This window comes from Mustela putorius, unplaced genomic scaffold (genome assembly GCF_011764305.1).
Source record: "Mustela putorius furo isolate JIRA1106 unplaced genomic scaffold, ASM1176430v1.1 tig00000596_pilon_pilon_pilon, whole genome shotgun sequence".
NCBI lineage: Eukaryota > Metazoa > Chordata > Mammalia > Carnivora > Mustelidae > Mustela > Mustela putorius.
The window spans coordinates 11,705,421-11,723,905 of NW_025421428.1; the positions used below are offsets into that span (position 1 = coordinate 11,705,421).

Consider the following 18,485-nt stretch of genomic DNA (forward strand, 5'->3'; position numbering starts at 1 on the left):
CCAGGCATCTTACTTTTGCCTTCTTTGCATTCTACTTGGCTTCTCTCACCCCTGTCTTCTTCTTTCCTGTTGACTTCCCTTCTCTGTACCCGTTACAACGGGTGGGGGGGAATGAAGTGCGGATGGTGCTCGGTTGTTTTCATCTTGTTGCTTCCAGTGGACGAAATCGATCTGACTTAGGGACTGATCATCCCAGATATAATCTTGCTGTCCTTTTTCTGTCCTTTTCACTTAGGACTTAAAATAGGAATAGAAACGTAAAACTCATTTTAGAACAAGTAGAATTTTTGCTATAGTGCCATGAAGTTGTAATATTTTACTTTTTAAAATGAAAGAGAAATAAAGGAAGGCCTTATAAATGGCCTAACCTCTCTTTCTTACAACTTTTTTTCCTAATATATATACCCGACAACCCTCACTGGGCACCTTTTTTTTTTTTTTTTTTTTTTTTTTTCTGACTTGAGGGCCTGCCTGGAATCACATAAGCAACTCAAACCTTAAGCACAGTTGAGGTAGGTGAAACCTCTTTGCCCTTGCTACACAGTATATGTACACCCATCTGTCCCCTTCCCTGTTTGGGATTTGGGGCTTTGGAGCAGGCTCACAAAATCCAGCATTTGGAGGGAGGAGATGGTTTATTTGTCCCTAAAAGTTGGCATCCGAGGCAGCCAAAATCATCTTCAGTAATCCGTCACTTATTTTCCGAGTTGCTCAAAATTCTGAACACATTCTCATTTACATCTGTATCGAGTTAGTGTTAGGCATTATCATCTCCATTTTGCAGATGGACCGCCTGTCGGGGAGTAGAAGAACGGACTTTTGTAGTTGCAGAGCTGGAGGAAAGTTTAGGTCACAGCAGAGCTGTGATACTGTTTTGTGTTTTGGGGTTAACTGGAGATTTAGTGTGTACCTGGCTGTTGTAATTATTGGGGTTTGGGGAGGGTTATCTAATCCTAAATGTCTTATTCTGTCCTGTCTTGAAATAATGCAGCCTCCCAAGTCTCAGAAAAACCACAGACTGCCTTGGGTTAAGGTGGCATCTAGGAAGGAATCACTGTAGGAATTCTCCCTCCTTACTGAGTTTCCCTTACTTTGCTGGTATATTTAATTGGAGAAAGTCAATGGAATTACTGTTTTTTAAGTGGAGAGAATTTAACCTCAGTGATGGTTTCTTGAAGACTGGACGGGCTATTAGTCTCTAGGGAAGAACAATTGCCAACATCTGGATAAGTAATCCAGCCTTTCCGTTTTTACTGACATCCTAAATCAATCAATCAGTGTTTATTGACACCCACTCAGGGCTCAGGCAGCTCAGGTCACAGAGAATTGAATATGGTCAAGTTTTCCATTATGTCAAAGAGGGTTCAGCCCTAAACGCAACTTGGATCACTCATCTACTTGCTACCCAGGCCTGGCTGTCAAAGAAACAATTAAATGCTTATTGTATGCCAAGCTGTGTTTGGGCATTCTGTCTTGGATTTAGTGTGCTTATTTCTCATGATGGCCTTGTGGTTATTTCTTCTTTATAGATGAAGAAAGAATCTAATTTACCAGATTAGGAAACTTGCCTGAGGTCCCAGAGCTAGCAAGTGGTGGTGCCGGGATTTGAACCCATTCTGTCTGACTCCAAAGAGCCCAGTTTTAGCTCTTCTGTGCTTTACTAACTGTGACTGTGACCTTTGGCACTCTCCATGGATGTTAAAATAGTGTCTTTAAGAAACACTCGAATGCCTGAAATAGGTTATTCTTTCTTTCCTAGAAAATTAATATTGATAAAAATGATTATCTTTACCAATAGAAATAAAAATTTTAAATGTATTTTGAAATAGCTGTACATGATAAATTCTAAAAGGGTATTTTGTGAAAAGTAATTGTGTCTCCTATCCAGTTTCCATATATCCAGAGACAATCACTCAGTTTCTCATGTATCCTTCTGGGAATAGCCTATGCATATAATAAGTATTTATAGCATTTGAGTTTTGTGTTCCACCTCTGAAAAGGTATGTTTATAGCGGCATCTTTCACCATGACCACATTTAATTTTACAACCTTAGGTCTACTTCAAACACTGAATTTTCTGGTTATTTCTTTCCCATAGATATGTGGAAGAAAACACGAACACCAGCCATTTGAATCTGCTTTTTTTCCAGTTTTCTTTGTTCGTGTTTGTATTTGTGTACGTTGTGCATGACTTTTGTACATGGATATGCTAGTTCTGTAATGTTTGGAATCGAAATTTAATGTCTTGTGAAATGAACTCTTCTTGAACTTTGTAAATTTATTTTAAGGGCCTGCTTTTAAATGCTTCTTTTCAGCAGTTAACTTTCTGGCGAATGCTTTATGTGGTGCCAGCCACACAGATAAACTGTTCAGAACTTCTGCTTCAGAGAAGCTTATGCTCTTTTTCTAAATACTCTCTCCTGAGGTCATCACAGGCTTCCCTTGTTTAGTAACAAAGAAAATGTGAGGCTTTTTTAGGAGCCTAATAGAGCGCCAGCCAGCCCGCCAGCCAGCCCGCCAGCCAGCCCTCTCGCCAGCCCTCTCGTTCGAGGGTACATTCACGCTTTCGGGCGCTTCTGATGTGCTGGGGCCTCGGCCCTGAGCACTTCACACACATCCTCACTTTGCTCTCCCACCAGCGCTGCGAGGTTTCTAGAGAAGAGGAGAAGGGCCCCAGTTCACTCTGGCTGGGACTGCTTGTGAATCCAGAGTTGGGAGATCCCAGTTTCTGTCTGACCTCTCAGCTTTTCTGCTTCCTTACTTACCTCTAACACAGAAAGACCGGACATCCTCCGTGCAGCCCACCTTAGAGGATTGTTTTGAGGATCTGGGAGAGGATTCCAGTGAAGCTTTTGAAACCAATAAAATGCTAAGTATTTGTATTTATACTGATCCAGGTTGTTCTATGGTAAGGGCATTGCGGAAGTCCCGGTCTCATGTGGGGCACGTGGCCGCAGAGCCGGCAGCCTGGGCCTGGTTGCCAGCCGGCCGTGCCTGCCGGTCTGGGGCACGCCGCTTTCGGAGCCTCGGTGTTCTCATCTCTCAAATTCAACTCGCGGGAGTCCCTGCCTTGTTGAGTGGGGAGATTTGCACGAGAGATTTTGTTTAAATTGTTCAGCATAGAGCCTCGCAAAAGAGCAAGGTATTATAGCACATTAACTGTTATTTTAAACAAATATTTAGCTAAAATGTGGCATTGCCTGTTTCTCCATTGCTTGAAGTCATGATAGAAATAAGCTGAACCTTGCCCATGGTTTTTCTTGTTAATAAAACCATTTGTTTCAAGTTTGCTTTGGTGCATAGAATTAATACTTCCTGTCATTGGTTTTAAGGAAAGATACCTTCCCTTTCTCTAATCCTGCCCCCCCCCCCCGTTTTGGTTTTATTTATTTACATCATGTCTACACCCAACATGGGGCTTGAACTCACAACTGTGAGATCAAGAGTCACATATGCTCTTCTGACTGAGCCAGCAAGGCGTGCCTCCCTCTCTGATCCTTTCTTATGCCCATGGCGAATGTTTTAATTGTGGAAGAAGAACTCCCATTGGTTCAAGATTGGCATCTTACTCCCTCCAGAGGCAGTATTTCTGCAGCTCCAAATAGTGAAAACTGAACATCTCATACTACTCGTTACTTTGTTCTAAAATCATCATAATTTTGCCATTGTAATCACTGATCTACAGTAGAAACAGGGAAAATTGTCCATAGATAAGCTTGAAAATATATGACAACATTGTACAACATGATGACTAGTTGATAGTACTGTATTGTAGATTTGAAAGTTGCTAAGAGAGGAGATCTTCAAAGTTGTCCTCATAGGGAAGATTTGCAGCCTTGTGGTGATGGATGTTCACTTACTATGGTGACTGATCATTTCACATTATTGACCTGTATCAAATTATTATGTTGTACACCTGAAATTTATACATTGTTTTATGCCAGTCGTATCTCTATAAAACTAGAAAAGATGAAATAAAAAATATATACAACAAAAACTAACGATGAAATGGGTTATTGGAAGAATTTAGCTTTTCCTGTGTAATAGTGGCTCATAATTAAACACTAAAAGATTGATAAAATAAATTTTTTTTTTTTTTTTTTTTTTTACTTTTTTAAATGGAAAATTCTAAGTCTGTAAGAAAAGCAGATAGCCCATTAAACTCCTTGTACCCATACTCAGCTGGAACAATGACCAAATTGTGCTCAATCTTAAATTGCCCTCAGTGCAACTGACAGAGTCACTCTCGATCTGAACGTCCTGAGTTCAAGCCCCAGAGAGGGCAGATTAAGTCACTTCTCATAGTCAGTGAGGCTCAAAGTTACATTTGTTAAAACAAAACAAAACAAAAAAACACAAAGCACACTATGGTCGATCTTGTTTTCTTGCCTAGTGAAGTTACAGTTCCAAAGCTAATTACTGACATTTGAGAGGCTAACTTGGCCCTGGAATGATGAGAGTTGTTAATCTCGGAAGTTGGCTTTCAGATCCTCCTTTCTTAACCCACACCGTGCGTCCTTGATTCTGCTGTCTGTATTGGGTGGTGGTGACAGGGAAGTCCGATGAATGAGACTGGGAGACATTTGGGAATTACAGAGGAGAGGGAGGCAGAGAAAGGCTGAGACCAGAAGGAGTGAACCCAGATGAGAAAGGCTGGGGGGGACAGGGGCCTGAGGGAGGATGGCCGGAGGTCAGCAGAGGGAGAGACCCCGAGGGGAGCAAGGAAGAAAGCCAGATTCTGAGACAGAAAGTAGAATGAGAGACTGAGTGGGAGCCATGCAGACTGGTGGCCGGGCTGGGGCATGGGGAGCCGAGGGAGAGGTGGAGGAGTAGCCTCACCTCTGCTCCCGCCGCCTGGCCTCTCCAGCGGTCATGAGAGCGCCTGCTTAGTAGGCTCCTGGGGTTCAGTGCAGACACGGTGCTTGGCACAGTCCTGGCCCTCGGGAAGCCAGCAATCAGTACCATCCACTCTTCTTTCACACTTGGTTGCATAAACTTGAAACTCTTTGCTCTTAAATTCTCTTTAAAGACCTAATCCCTATCAATCTTACCAGTCCTCAGATGTCATTAACAGCACTGTACACCATACATCTTAAAATTGATTTTAAAAAGTGGGCCATGGATAGAATTAGTCATTGATTTTTGGAACGCATACCTTTTTTTGATCACATTCTATCACTGAGATTAGCAGTAGGAATAATAATGGCTAACAAGACCTTCTGGGGACATTACCTGCCGTCGGGTGGCCCTTTTTCTTCAGTGAGTCTGGTCTAAAATGATCCAGGAGTCCTTGATGACCCTTTCAGGGAGGACAGGAAATGTGAAATGAATGCTTGCAAACCATCCCAGGCCTGGCAGGCAGAGGGGGAGGCTTTCAGTCTGCTGCAAATGGCCTGTGACAGAATAAAAATGCTTGTACGGTTAGCGGGCTCACTGCAAACAGTTTGAATCTGGGCCAGTGCAGGGACTCGGGAACCGTTCCTCCCTCACAGACAGAACGTGCGTGGAGGTGCTGTCTGCCTGTGCCGGGACTATAACAAATCCTGTTTCTTTTGAAAGCGCAGAGAATTGGACTTTTATGTTGCACCTTGTTTTAGGATCTTAACAATGGTTTACAATCCATTTTAAAAAATGGCTGCATTTCCCAGAGCTTCACAAAAGCTTCCCTGGTGATGCGCCTTTAGTTTGCATCCTTCTGTCTTTCTGCCGTTCTGGCTGCAGGTGAACAGATCGCTGAGGTGCACTCTTCCTTCATGACTTAATTTTTAACCTTGTTGCTAAACACAAGTACCACCTGTCCTACACAGCGGCTGCCTGGAAGAAACACCCGCCAGTGCCGTGCACGCTGCCTTGCACGAGGCAGGCGGTGAAGACTGTGGTAGGAAAGCCGGGCTCTGGCCCGGAGTCCACAGTTTTGTGGGGACAGTAATAAATGAGGAAGTACCTGCCCCGCAGTGCAGGGCCCTGTGATCAGGTACCACACTTGACATTGGTGCAGAAATTTTGTGCATCCAATGTGCATGGAGTCCTCCTGACAGCCCGGCTAGGTAGATGCCATTGTTGCCCTGTGGTGCAGCAGGGACCCGGAGGCTGCTGATGGACTAAGGTTTAAACAATGCTTGTCTGCCCTGGAGCCCAGGCTTACAGATTCCTCACCCATGAGGTGGGTGGCACTTATCCCCCCGGGGCGAGGTGGTAGGAAGTGGGAAGGACCGGTCAGGTTCGGTAGACGTAGGCGGGGCAGGGGGCAGGGGAGTCTGCTGGGAAAGCTGGGAAGGCATTCCGGGGAGAGTAAATGGCACTTGTCAGGGTGCACACGAGATGAGGCGGCCACAGGGTTTATGTGGGGGAAGCCCCAGAGGTATGGGGAGCTGGGGGCTGTGGGAGGAGCTGGCCCCATACCAGTCCCTGAAGGGCTTTCTGTGCCCACTCAGGAGCTCGGGCTTGTGCCACAGTGGGAGGAAGGAGAACCCCAGCCATCTTTGGAGAGCCTGTTACCTGCCAGGAGCCGTGTCTTCCGTGTTCTCTGCAGACCGCCAGAGACCCTGCAAGGCACCTGACCTCTCTCTTCTTGTGTTGCCACAGGCGACCCTGTTGGCCAGTAGTGGCCACCCAGTGACAGGCAGAGCCGTCCTGGGCTTCCTCTTCTGCTTCTGCCAGCCGCCACCCCGTGTGATTTTAACCGGAGAGCTGCTTGGTCAGGCCTGCGTTTTAGAAAGACCCCTCTGGTGGCGGTGTGGAGGGGGAGTGGAGCAGGGCAGGGTCGAAGAGGGGAGACCGGTCGGGGGTGTGGTGGGCAGCGATAGGATGGGACTGCCCAGGGAGATTTCGCAGGAAAAGTGGCCACAGTGTGGACGTAAACTTAGCTGGGACGAGGTGGGGGTCGGGGAGGGGTGACCATCATGTTCAGAGTGCTTTGAGGATGGTGGGGTGTTCTTTTATTGGGGTCTCTGTTGTGCTCCATCTCCAGGAACTGTAGGCTTCTTTGAACAGAGTCTTAGAAAGTGATAGAGAATTTTTTTTTTAATTTTTTACTTTTTGTTTTTGTTTTTGTTTTTAAATATTTTATTTATTTATTTATTTGACAGAGAGAGATCACAAGTAGGCAGAGGCAGGCAGAGAGAGAGAGAGGAGGAAACAGGCTCCCTACTGAGCAGAAAGCCCGATGCGGGGCTCCATCCCAGGACCCTGAGATCATGACCTGAGCCGAAGGCAGAGGCTTAACCCACTGAGCCACCCAGGCACCCAAATTTTTTACTTTTTGATAGAATGAATGGACTGTGTACCTTCAGAAAGGCTTAGTACTTGGACTGCTGATAGAGACAGAGGTTAGCATGGAAAATTCTGTTTTCTAAACTTGACTGGCTTGGAACATTATAATGTAAACAGATTCCAGGGGAAATAGTTAAACCTTGGGCTAATTCAAATAACTTTACTTTTTACTCTTCAATTTTATAAAGGGGGTTTCTCTGGAAACCTATTTAACTTACTGCTTATAATGCCCATTAGTGGGAAGTGTGATAAAACTGCATTTATTTAAAAAGAAAGCTGCATAATTTGGACTTCTCACTGATTTATAGCAGCCTCTTGTCTAGGCCCCTCTCCCTGTCAGATCACTGGGGTTTCTACTGAACCACATCTGTAGTATAGGAGTTGTAAACCTGGAAGGCTCTTGGGGTTTGGGATAGAATACAGGGGCTCCGTGTCCTTGGATGGGGAAATATTAGAACTTTATTTCACCGACCTCTAACGGAAAATTAGCGTTTCATTTTTTTAAAAATGTAGGCAACAAAGCTCAGTCATATTAGAGGTACTTGTGACTTTGTCACTGGTAGAACTCAGATATTTCTATGTCATCTAACAGTTGTGATTCTTGCTTACACATATCACTACTTTGAAATGACAGTAGTTACCCCTGGTTCTTGTTATTTAATGTGTTAATAAAGAAGCATATATTTAGGGCACCTGGGTGGCTCAGTCATTAAGCATCTGCCTTCAGTGCAGGTCATGATCCTAGGGTCCTGGGATCGAGCCTCGCATCGGGCTCCCTGCTCGGCGGGAAGCCTGCTTCTCCCTCTCCCACTCCCCCTGCTTGTGTTCCCTCTCTCACTGTGTGTCTCTCTCTGCCAAATAAATAAAATCTTTTTTTTCTTTTTTAAAGAACCATATATTTAATGCTTTAATAAGGAAGTGGTGTGTCACAAATAATTTTTTGGAAAGATTTTGAGGACTAGTTCAGTCCAGTTGTTCTCCTTTGCAGTCCTCTATATTCTGGGCATTTGCAGACTTCTCAGGCATACCAGACCTCACCAGAGGGGCCACAGCCCAGCACAGATGAAGACCCCTCCCTTAGTAGCCTCAGTATGCCAGCTGGCCTTGGATGCCTGTCATAGTCCTGCTGTCCTTGCTAAGGATCTTGTTCAGGATCCACATCCTTCCTGATGCCAGTGAGCTGGTCCCTTCACAGCTCCTCACCCTCAGTGTCTGTGTTCCTATAAATTAATCCACAGGGCAGCGCCTGTCTTCTGTTTGACTTCCACTGTCGAGGCCATGTTCCTTTTCCTTAGCTGTGTTCTTCCCACAAGGAGCAGAGGCCATGTGGTGATCCTTGGCATCATTACCACCTCGCCTACCCCTGCTCCCCAGCAGATAACACAGCGTTCGAGGTGCTGGCGAAATTTGTTGAGTGTGAGGTTAAGGTCAAGGCTGTATTCAGCTAGGCTCGTTTTTTAAACAATTTTAACCACTCTGGGTGAAGGTGTAAATTATGAAATAAAGGACCATGTAGAATGTAGATAAAATGATTTTCACCGAGTTCAGATTGTGGGAAATAATACTTTTCCTCTAAGCTCATCTTATAAGAAGTTGTGTGAGACTGTTGTGTACTGACTTGAGAATAGTCCGAGCATGATCTCATCCGTTGGAACCGAGTCTGAAATAAAACATGAAGCCTTCCCTCTGTTTTGAGGGATCTGTTTTATAGATTTCTGAATTACAGAGATGCCTGGAACTGGAGGGTAATAGTGAAAGGCCCACAAAGGAAATAAGAATAAAGCAACAAGGGTTAAGTAATTGAAATCTAGCTGAAGTGAGGGGAATATTTATCATTCCCGACGCGCCCTGCCCTCCCCCCTCCCTGACCGGGAAGGGCCGTCCCAGCCATACAGTGTGGGCTGCTCTGTCCTCGGAGGGGAGGGGGACAGGAGCACCTGCCGAAGGGGGGAAGCTTCCCAGGGCTGCTTTTCCCGGAGGTGAAATCTCCCCTCCCCTCGGGACTATGAAGTGGCCACAGGGCCTGGCAGTTCACTGACGTTATAACTCTCTGTTGGCCCACGGAAGGGGCTCAGGGGCAGCCCCTGGAAGTCTAGATCAGACAGGCCGTGTCAGAGAATCTTTCTTGAATGTTTCTGATCAGTGACACACAACTTTAAATTAAGAAAGGATTACTTTCATGTAAAACTGTCTTTAAATTGTACCTTAAAGACCCAGGCCATTTTAGAGTACCATTGAAGTAGGTTCGACACACATGGGCCCACTGAATTTGGTGGCATTATTTTTATTGGATTTTTAAATAGTTTGATATTCTCCTGGTTAAAGCCGTAGCTTTTTTTTTTTTTTTTAAGATTTATTTATTTATTTGACAGAGAGAGATCACAAGCAGGCAGAGAGAGAGAGAAGGAAGCAGGCTCCCGGCTGAGCAGAGAGCCCGATGCGGGGCTCGATCCCAGGACCCTGGGATCATGACCTGAGCCAAAGGCAGTGGCTTAACCCACTGAGCCACCCAGGCGCCCCAAGCCGTAGCTTTTTGGAGGCTTTTTAATTTAATTTAATTTTTTTAGATTTTATTTATTTATTTGAGAGGGAGAAGCAAACTCTCTACTGAGCAGAGATTCCCAACATGAGGCTGAAGAGGGGCTCCATCCTGAGATCCTGACCTGAGCCTAAGCCAGGTGCTTAACAGACTGAGCCACCCAGGTGTCCCTGGAGGCTGTGTGTGTGTGTGTGTGTGTGTGTGTGTGTTAAAGCTATCCCCATCCTTGGTACTCAACTGGCTAATTAATAATGACTTTTCCTGAGTTTTATGGGTGAATGGAAGCCTTCTGATGAACGGTATGGTAAAATAATAACAAAGGGGTCTTAAAAGGGGCAAGAGGCACTTTCGAAGATACAAATCTTAAGTAAGACTTAAAGTATGACTCAGAAAGGATGAGGCAGAAAATGTTCACTAAAAAAAGTAAGAATAATAGCAGATGCTGAAATTTCTCTCCCAAGACTTAACAGTAACCAAAAGATCCACTGGAAGAACAGAAGAGGGGAGCTGTTTTGGGGCCTCTCTTTTGAATGAAGCCTCGGGCCTTCTTCAGGGGTCTAACTTCCTGACCTCAGGCCTGGCAGAAAGTCCCCTTATGAAGCCGGAAGGCTGAAGAACATTCTGCAGTGTTGGCCTTGTAAGCTGTGATCATTTTTAAGGTTGACGAGCGTAGTTCAATATGAAATGAAGCAAGGAACTTGGCATTTATACATTGTGAGTCAATTTTGACATCAGCCTGGACTGGGACTTGACTGGAAGGTTTTGGTGTTGGGCTGTGGCCACACTTCAGCGTCTCGATCCAGAGGTATGCATGAGCAATACTTCCCTTTGGGCTTTGGCCATTAATTTGTGGAATGGAGCAAGAACTGGAGAGGAAAATCGAGAGACTGCCTTGGATTTCCTGACGTCCTGTTGAATCAAAAAAGCAGTGGGAGGCCCTTTCCTTCCTGACAAAGGGCTCATCCCCTCTCATGAAATTCCCAGCAGCGGTCTCCGTGTTAGGGACAGTCCCTCCTCGTCCCAGACTTCAAATCCGCAGGCACCCCTGGGCCAGTATCGGCCTTCTGCCTAGTCCAGGTGTTTTCCAGGCCACTTCCCCTGATTATGTAACTTTGATCAAATCCAGATGCTGCAGAATGTTTGATAGAAGAGGTCAAATGGCACTGGAGAAGAAAAGCATTTCTGTATTCATGACTTTGGTTTAATTTCCTGTGTGGGCCGGGTCTGCCAGAGTTGTGTGCTCATGGCCACGAGGTCGGGACTCCAGAGGGAAGCGCGCAAATGTTTTTTCAGGACAGCTCGAGGCTCCTACTCCCCCAGGCTTCTTTTTCACATTAGACTCTCAACTAGGGAAGTGTCCGCCGGTTCCTATTTGTGACGGCAGTTTCTCCATTTTTGTAATTGTTTTCTGAATTATAAAAACAGTCCCCATATATTGTGAGAAGTAGGCCAGAATATAGAAGAGAATAAAGGAGGTTTTTTCATGTTTGTGGTCCTACCACCCCATGTTAATAAGTACTGTTCACATTTTGGTGCAGTTCCTTCTGTACTGTTTCCAGTTTGTTTTGTTTTGTTTTGTTTTTAAGATTTTATTTGTTTGACAGGCAGAGATCACAAGTAGGCAGAGAGGCAGGCAGAGAGTGGGGGGTGGGGTGGGGTGGGGGGAGCAGGCTTCCCGCCGAGCAGAGAGCCCCATGCGGGGCTCGATCCCAGGACCCTGAGATCATGACCTGAGCCGAAGGCAGAGGCTTAACCTACTGAGCCACCCAGGTACCCCTCAGTTTTTTGTTTTTGGGGGCTTTTTTTTTTTTTTTTTTTTTTTTACAAAATTGGGATCATACTGTATATAACAGGTTGTAATATGAGCACTTAAACAATGCATTATTATGTGTATATTCCCAAGCCAATAGCTGTCGTTTCTAAAAATATTTTGAATGAGGGCGCCTGGGTGGCTCAGTGGGTAGGGTTCTGCCTTTGGCTCAGGGATCTGGGATCAAGCCCCATGTTGGGCTCTCTGCTCAGTGGGGAACCTGCTTCCCTTTCTCTGCCTGCCTCACTGCCTACTTGTGATCTCTTTCTCTCTCTTTCAAATAAATAAATGAGCTCTTTTTTTTTTTTTTTTAATTTTTTATTTGACGGCCAGAGAAAACAAGTAGGCAGAGAGAGAGAGCAGGAGAAACAGGCTCCCCGTTGAGCAGAGAGCCCGATGCAGGGCTCGATCCCAGGATCCTGGGATCACGACCTGAGCCAAAGGCAGAGGCTTTAACCCACTGAGCCACCCAGGCGCCCCAATAAATGAAATCTTTAGAAAAATATTTTGAATGGCTTATGAATATATTTTGTATTATGGATGGACCACAAGCTGACTTACCTTCTGTTGATATTTTGTACTTTTCTAATTCTGTGCTATTTAAAAATCAGTGTAAATAGTAGATATAGATCTCAGGATAATTCCTACAGGTGATAAAAGGTTGTGGAATTAACTAAAGGTTCAGTTTGTATTTCCGGTTGCCCTCCTAAAGTGTTGTGGAGATTTCTCCGGGAACCACTGCCAGAGAAAGTTACGTTTCACTGAAGTCTTACACTGACTTAGCCTCAAGAAAATGTACCTGCCAATTTGATGAAGAATTTGCATTTCTTTGATTACTAGCCAGGGCTAACATGCTTTCTAAGTTTGGGGATAATTTAAATTTTCTGTGAATTGCTTATTCATGGTTTTGGTTCCTTTTTCCATAGTGGAGGGATTTGTCTTTTTGTGTTGATATGCAAGAGTTCTTTTATGTTAAGAATCCTCAGTCTAATGGTGTTACTTAATATAATGGCAGTAGAAGACTTGACCCGCCAGTGAGCTCCGCTTCCTGTAAAACCTGCCTCTCCGGTGCCCACGGCCCACCACCATCCTCTGGCACTCACTGCTGCAGCCACTCCCAGGGCCAGTTACATTTCTCTCCGGATCTTCAGTGACACTTGTTGTTTTATTTACTTAGTATGAAACCAGTGAAATGCAGGCGTAAAAAGAGGACGGTTTCTATCATATTCAGATGGATGCCTTAGACAGGTGATTTTAACATTGCTGCGGGACCAGGTGTGAGTGAGCCAGCTGTGAATATTTGGAAGGGACTGTGGTGGGGTCACAGAGCTTAAAAATCCAAGTCTTCCCTTGCTTGGCCTGCAGGAAACCAAAGCTGGAAGCCAGTGGTGGGGACAAGCTCTGACACTCAACACACACCCACCCCTGAAAGGGCAGGCCTCATCCCTGCGGTCAGGGCCAGCAACCAACACCCATTCAGGTGGGGATGGTAGATCACACTTTTTTTTTTTTTTTTAATTAAAAAAAAAAAAAAAATAGTTCTCTGCCTTAACTGGCTTTACTTATTTAACTGATCAGTCCCTGATCATGATGGTGCTAGGTGTGTTTTTAGATCCCATGTAAGATACTCGGAAGAGCGAGCCCTAAGCCATCACGAAGGCTCACACTCTAGGAAGTGGCAGTTACAGGTCCTCTCCCTTGAATTTCGCTTTGCCCTTATGATTCATACAGTGAGATTACCAAACATAGTCATGACGTAATTTGGGATTTACTCTTTTAGCAAAAACAATTCCTGAAGGTTTACTTCAGTCAGTAGTATGAAAGCTAGAATTGAAAGACCCTTGTTAGGGCGCCTGGGTGGCTCAGTTGGTTAAGCGTCTGCCTTTGGCTCCAGTCATGATCTCAGGGTCCTGGGATAGAACCCCCCATTGGGCTCCCTGCTCAGTGAGGAGACTGCCTTTCCCCCTCTGCCTCTGCTCCACGCATGCCCCCACCCCCCGGGTTAAGGTTCATATTCAGATGGATGCCTTAGACAGGTGATTTTAACATTGCTGCGGGACCAGGTGTGAATGAGCCAGCTGTGAATATTTGGAAGGGACTGTGGTGGGGTCACAGAGCTTAAAAATCCAAGTTCTATCTCAAATAAATTTTCTTAAAAATCTTTAAAGAGTGCCTGGGTGGCTCAGTTCATTGGGCAACTGTGTTCGGTTCGGAACTTAATCCCAGATCAAGTCCCGCATAGGTCTCCCAGCTCTGTGGGGAGTCTGCTTCTCCCTCTGACTTTCTCCCCTCTCATGCTCTCTCTCACTGTCAGTCTCTCAAATAAATAGATAAAATCTTTTAAAAAATAAATTTAAAAAAATCTTTAAAAAAAAGGACCCTCATTAGTTATGTTGTATTAGTTTATTCCAAAGAGTTTTTTTTTTTTTTAGATTTTTTCTTTATTTATCTGACAGAGATCATAAGTAGGCAGAGAGGCAGGCAGAGAGAAAGGAGGAAGCAGGCTCCCTGCAGAGCAGAGAGCCCGATGTGGGGCTTGATCCCAGGACCCTGGGATCATGACCTGAGCCCAAGGCAGAGGCCTAACCCACTGAGCCACCCAGGTGCCCCCCAAAGAGATATTTTAAAGAATGCTGATTTCTGTAAGTTCTCCAGGTGTGTTTCTGGAGGTTAGCCTCATTCCTCAGATGTCTTAGGTGTCTCCAGTGGTTTGGTTTATTTGGTTTTTTTTTTGTTTTTGTTTTTTTGAGAAGTGAATACTGCAGAATCAGGCCCATCCCTGAGACAGGTGTCATTGCCCAAGAAAAGATGTTTGGGAGTTCTCTAAATCCATAAAGAGGGAACATTTAAGTAATTTTTAAATTTTTCTTTTTTTTTTTTTTTTTAAGATTCATTCATTTTAGAAAGATTGAGTGCAGCCGGGGAGGGGCAACGGGAGAGGGAGAGTCTGCTGTGCGCAGTCTAATGCGGGCCTTGATCCCACACCCTGAGATAATGACCTGGGCTGTAACCGAGTTGGACACTCAACTGAGTCACCCAGGCACCCCTCAGTAAGTTTCTTATCATTTGGGAAGATTAGAATTTCCCCTTTTCCTCCTTTTATAAATAAAGTTTGATTGCTTATTGTAGTTTCCTTAAATGAGTATTTAGATTTCAACCCATAATATCCTGTGACTATAAAGACCTATTTATCACTTTCTAAGACTCTGTCTAAGGGCAACTGGGTGACTCATTCGGTTGAGTGGCCCACTCTTGATTGTGGCTCAGGTCATGATCCTGGGTCGTGCTCAGCGTCGAGTCTGCTTGTCCCTCTCCTTCTTTCCCCCACTCTGCTCGTGTGCACCTCCTCACTCACTCTCTCTGGCTCAGATAAATAAATAAAATCTTTTTTTAAAAAACCTACTTGGATTACATTTGCTGGCTAAAAAAAGCTCACGTGTATATCACAGAAATTCTAGTAAGGTTGAGCGTAGTTCAAGAAAAAAAAGGAAGAAGAAACTTCAGGAAAAGATAATGAACTGTTTGACCCAGTAGTGAACATTAGCCACATGTTCTTAATACAAGAAATGTTGATTGGTGTGCAGCTTTTACCACTTACCTATATGCGAAACATGAAGGACTTTGTTATTACAGAGTGGAAGGAACTTACTAGTTTTCACAAAGTAAAAGACATGTAACAAAGGTCGTATTTGAGAGTGGAGAGCGAGCTGGAAGGAAGGGTAGGATGAGACTACTCTAACCTTGGGAAGGAAACCGCTGAGAGACACTGTCTATAGCTGAAGAACAAGAAATAAAGTCTATGCAAGTCTGTTAGTGAAAATACGAAGGTAACTGGTAGAGAGGCTGGCTGGCGTGGGACAGCACAGCTGTTGGCCTCTGGGTGTAGGGGAGATGGGCATAGAAGGTGTTTGTCCTTCATTATAAGCCTTTCCGTCTTATTTGGTTTTTTAAATTATGTGCACGTATTAACTTTGACATGTTTTTAAAGAAACTTGTGTTACATGGAAGCAATGGCAAAGACGTATGAGGACAGACTATTTCCAATTTTAACTGAGTTCATTTTGAATTAATGAATTTAACAAGCTGAACCTATTTGGGAACAGTGATTCCCACCTTGGAATGAAAATAATATTTTTCAGAAGATTTGGGAAAGGAAGAGTCCATTTTTATTTTACCGCCTTTCTTATTATTACACGTAGATGTTGAGAAATGAAATAGATTAGAAATGTATAATGATGGAAACAGACTTTTTTGTTTCTCAGAATAAAACTAACTTTTCCCCCCAATTCTTCCTGTTTCTTCTGTTTCCCCTTTGTCTTCCAGAAGCCCTTCAGAGGCCAGTAGCATCTGACTTTGAGCCCCAAGGTCTCAGCGAAGCAGCTCGTTGGAACTCCAAGGAAAACCTTCTTGCTGGTCCCAGTGAAAATGACCCAAACCTTTTCGTTGCACTGTATGATTTTGTGGCCAGTGGGGACAACACCCTAAGTATAACTAAAGGTAAAAGGGCTGTGGACCACTGCTGGTGCTTGCAAGAGACAGAAATCAGAGGAAACTGTGGCTTGACTAGCTACCCCTTTGCCTAGCGAAAGAGTAGCTTTAAAGATCAGAATGCAGAGACATCAAAGAAAAGAAAAGAAACACCTAGCATCTTTATAAGAGAGCCGCTTTTCCTTAAAAAGAAGAGTTCCTGTACAATAGTCTTAGAAAAACAGAGCATCATAGTGAAAAGAATGCCTGGACCGAGCACTGAAAATGCCTTCTTTTTTCTTTCTTTTTTAAGAAAAAGTACTTTTTTCCCTAAGAAATTTCATTATGCTAGGAACAGAACACTTGACTAAACCTAATAGATTTTTGAAAACTGAGGCTCTGTGTTTTTTATTCAGTGCCAACAGGAAGCTTCATCTATAAAGTGTACTCTTCTGTACACTTATAAATGCATTTGTTTATGTGGATTTGTTAAAGAGAAGTAGGAATTTAGGGATTTGGAGATTTTGGGTAATCCTGTATGAATAAATGGGAATGAACGAAGCCAGCTTTTATAAAGCTGATGTCTGATTTGATTCTCTTCTTCTAAGGTGAGAAGCTCCGGGTTTTAGGCTACAATCACAATGGGGAGTGGTGTGAAGCCCAAACCAAAAATGGCCAAGGGTGGGTCCCAAGCAACTACATCACACCAGTCAACAGTCTGGAGAAACATTCCTGGTACCACGGGCCCGTGTCCCGCAACGCAGCTGAGTACCTGCTGAGCAGCGGGATCAACGGCAGCTTCTTGGTCCGGGAGAGCGAGAGCAGTCCTGGCCAGCGGTCCATCTCGCTGAGATACGAAGGGAGGGTGTACCACTACAGAATCAACACTGCTTCCGATGGCAAGGTACGGGGCCTAAGCCGGGGGAGCTGCTGGACTGCGGGTGTTCAGCTTTGGCCAGGAGGACCCAGGGCTCCTGATGCTGCGGTTGAGAAGCTATCACAAATCCCAAACAGGAAGATGCTTGAAGGCAGCATCTTCAAGTAGATGCCGCAGGCATCGCTCTGTTAGCCTAGGAAAGACACTCTGTTGAGGACCAGTCATGTGATATTACAAGTCCAGGGGCCTGGTGTGGCTCTCTGCCTGTCCTGCTGGAGTTTTGTTGCTAGCTGTTTTGTAAGATGGGAATTCCTGCTAGGTTTGGGACATACTTCTTAAATTAGGATTCTTCCTTTTTAAAAAATCACTTATTGTGCTCGTAATTCATCTTCTATGCAATAATAAAAAAATTGCAATAATAAATGGATAATTTAAGGGGCGCCTGGGCGGCTCAGTGGGTTAATAAATGGATATTTTTAAAGTAAAAGACCCACCTTAATAGCACTTCCCAAATAAGCATGGTACCTGCCGTTCTTCCCGTAAATCTGTGTGTACCTGCGTGCGATTACACACACACACACACAGTTGTTAATCATGAACGAGGTCCCATTGTACCCGTTGTAGATTTCCAAACCCAAACCGTAGTTTTGTAGATGCGTTGAATGTACAGTTTTCTAAATTTTTAAATTTTTTATTTTTAAAGATTTTATTTATTTATTTGACAGAGGGAGAGGGAGAGGGAGAAGCAGGCTTCCCGTCGAGCAGGAAGCCTGATGGGAGGCTCGATCCCAGGACACTGGGATCATGACCTGAGCTAAAGGCAGACACTTAACGACTGAGGCACCCAGGCACCCCGAATATACAGTTTTATTGTGACATTTATATGAACAATGCTCAAGAGTCCATGAAGGAAAAGGAGGGTTTAACATTTTTCAGGTTCTTCCTAGTGACGGACACATTTTTCAGGTTCCTCCTGGTGACAGGCACATTTTTTAGGCATCCGCTCATTTAAACCTCACTTCGGTCCTCAGGGTGGAGGTCACTGTGATCTGCGTTTTTGCATTAAGGAGTTGGGGACTTAAATGGGAGGAGGTATTTTGCCCAGAATCACCTCATGTGCGACTGGGGAGCGCGGCTTGGACCCGCTGTCCTCCCTGAGGTACCGTGCCGTCATCCGGGGTGCAGACGGGTGGGTTACTGGGCAACGTCGAGATGGTGGATGTGTTTTTTTAATTAATATGTAATGTGTGCACATGGTTAAAAAAAAAAGACGAAATAGATTACAGTGAGAATCTGTCTCCTAATTCCACTCCCCTTCCCAGAGGCAACCCCTGTAACCAGTTTCTTTCAGAGTACCCCACTGTATGTATATGCTTTTATATATATATATATATATATATATATATATATATATATATTTTTTTTTTTTTTTTAAGATTTTATTTATTTACTTGTCAGAGCAAGAGAATGTACAAGCAGGAAGGGCTGCAGGCAGAGGAAGAAGCAGGCTCCCCACTGAG

General features: G+C 44.4%; 1 protein-coding gene across 2 annotated transcripts in view; it reads left to right on the forward strand.

Annotated features, from left to right (window-relative positions):
• ABL1 (ABL proto-oncogene 1, non-receptor tyrosine kinase) overlaps positions 1-18,485 on the forward strand; it is a 133,648-nt gene that overhangs the window by 87,669 nt on the left and 27,494 nt on the right. For both annotated transcript variants that reach the window (XM_004757105.3, XM_045082604.1), the window contains exons 2-3: positions 15,945-16,118; positions 16,697-16,992. In XM_004757105.3, coding sequence (XP_004757162.1) covers positions 15,945-16,118; positions 16,697-16,992 — 470 coding nt within the window. The remainder of the gene's footprint in view (positions 1-15,944; positions 16,119-16,696; positions 16,993-18,485) is intronic.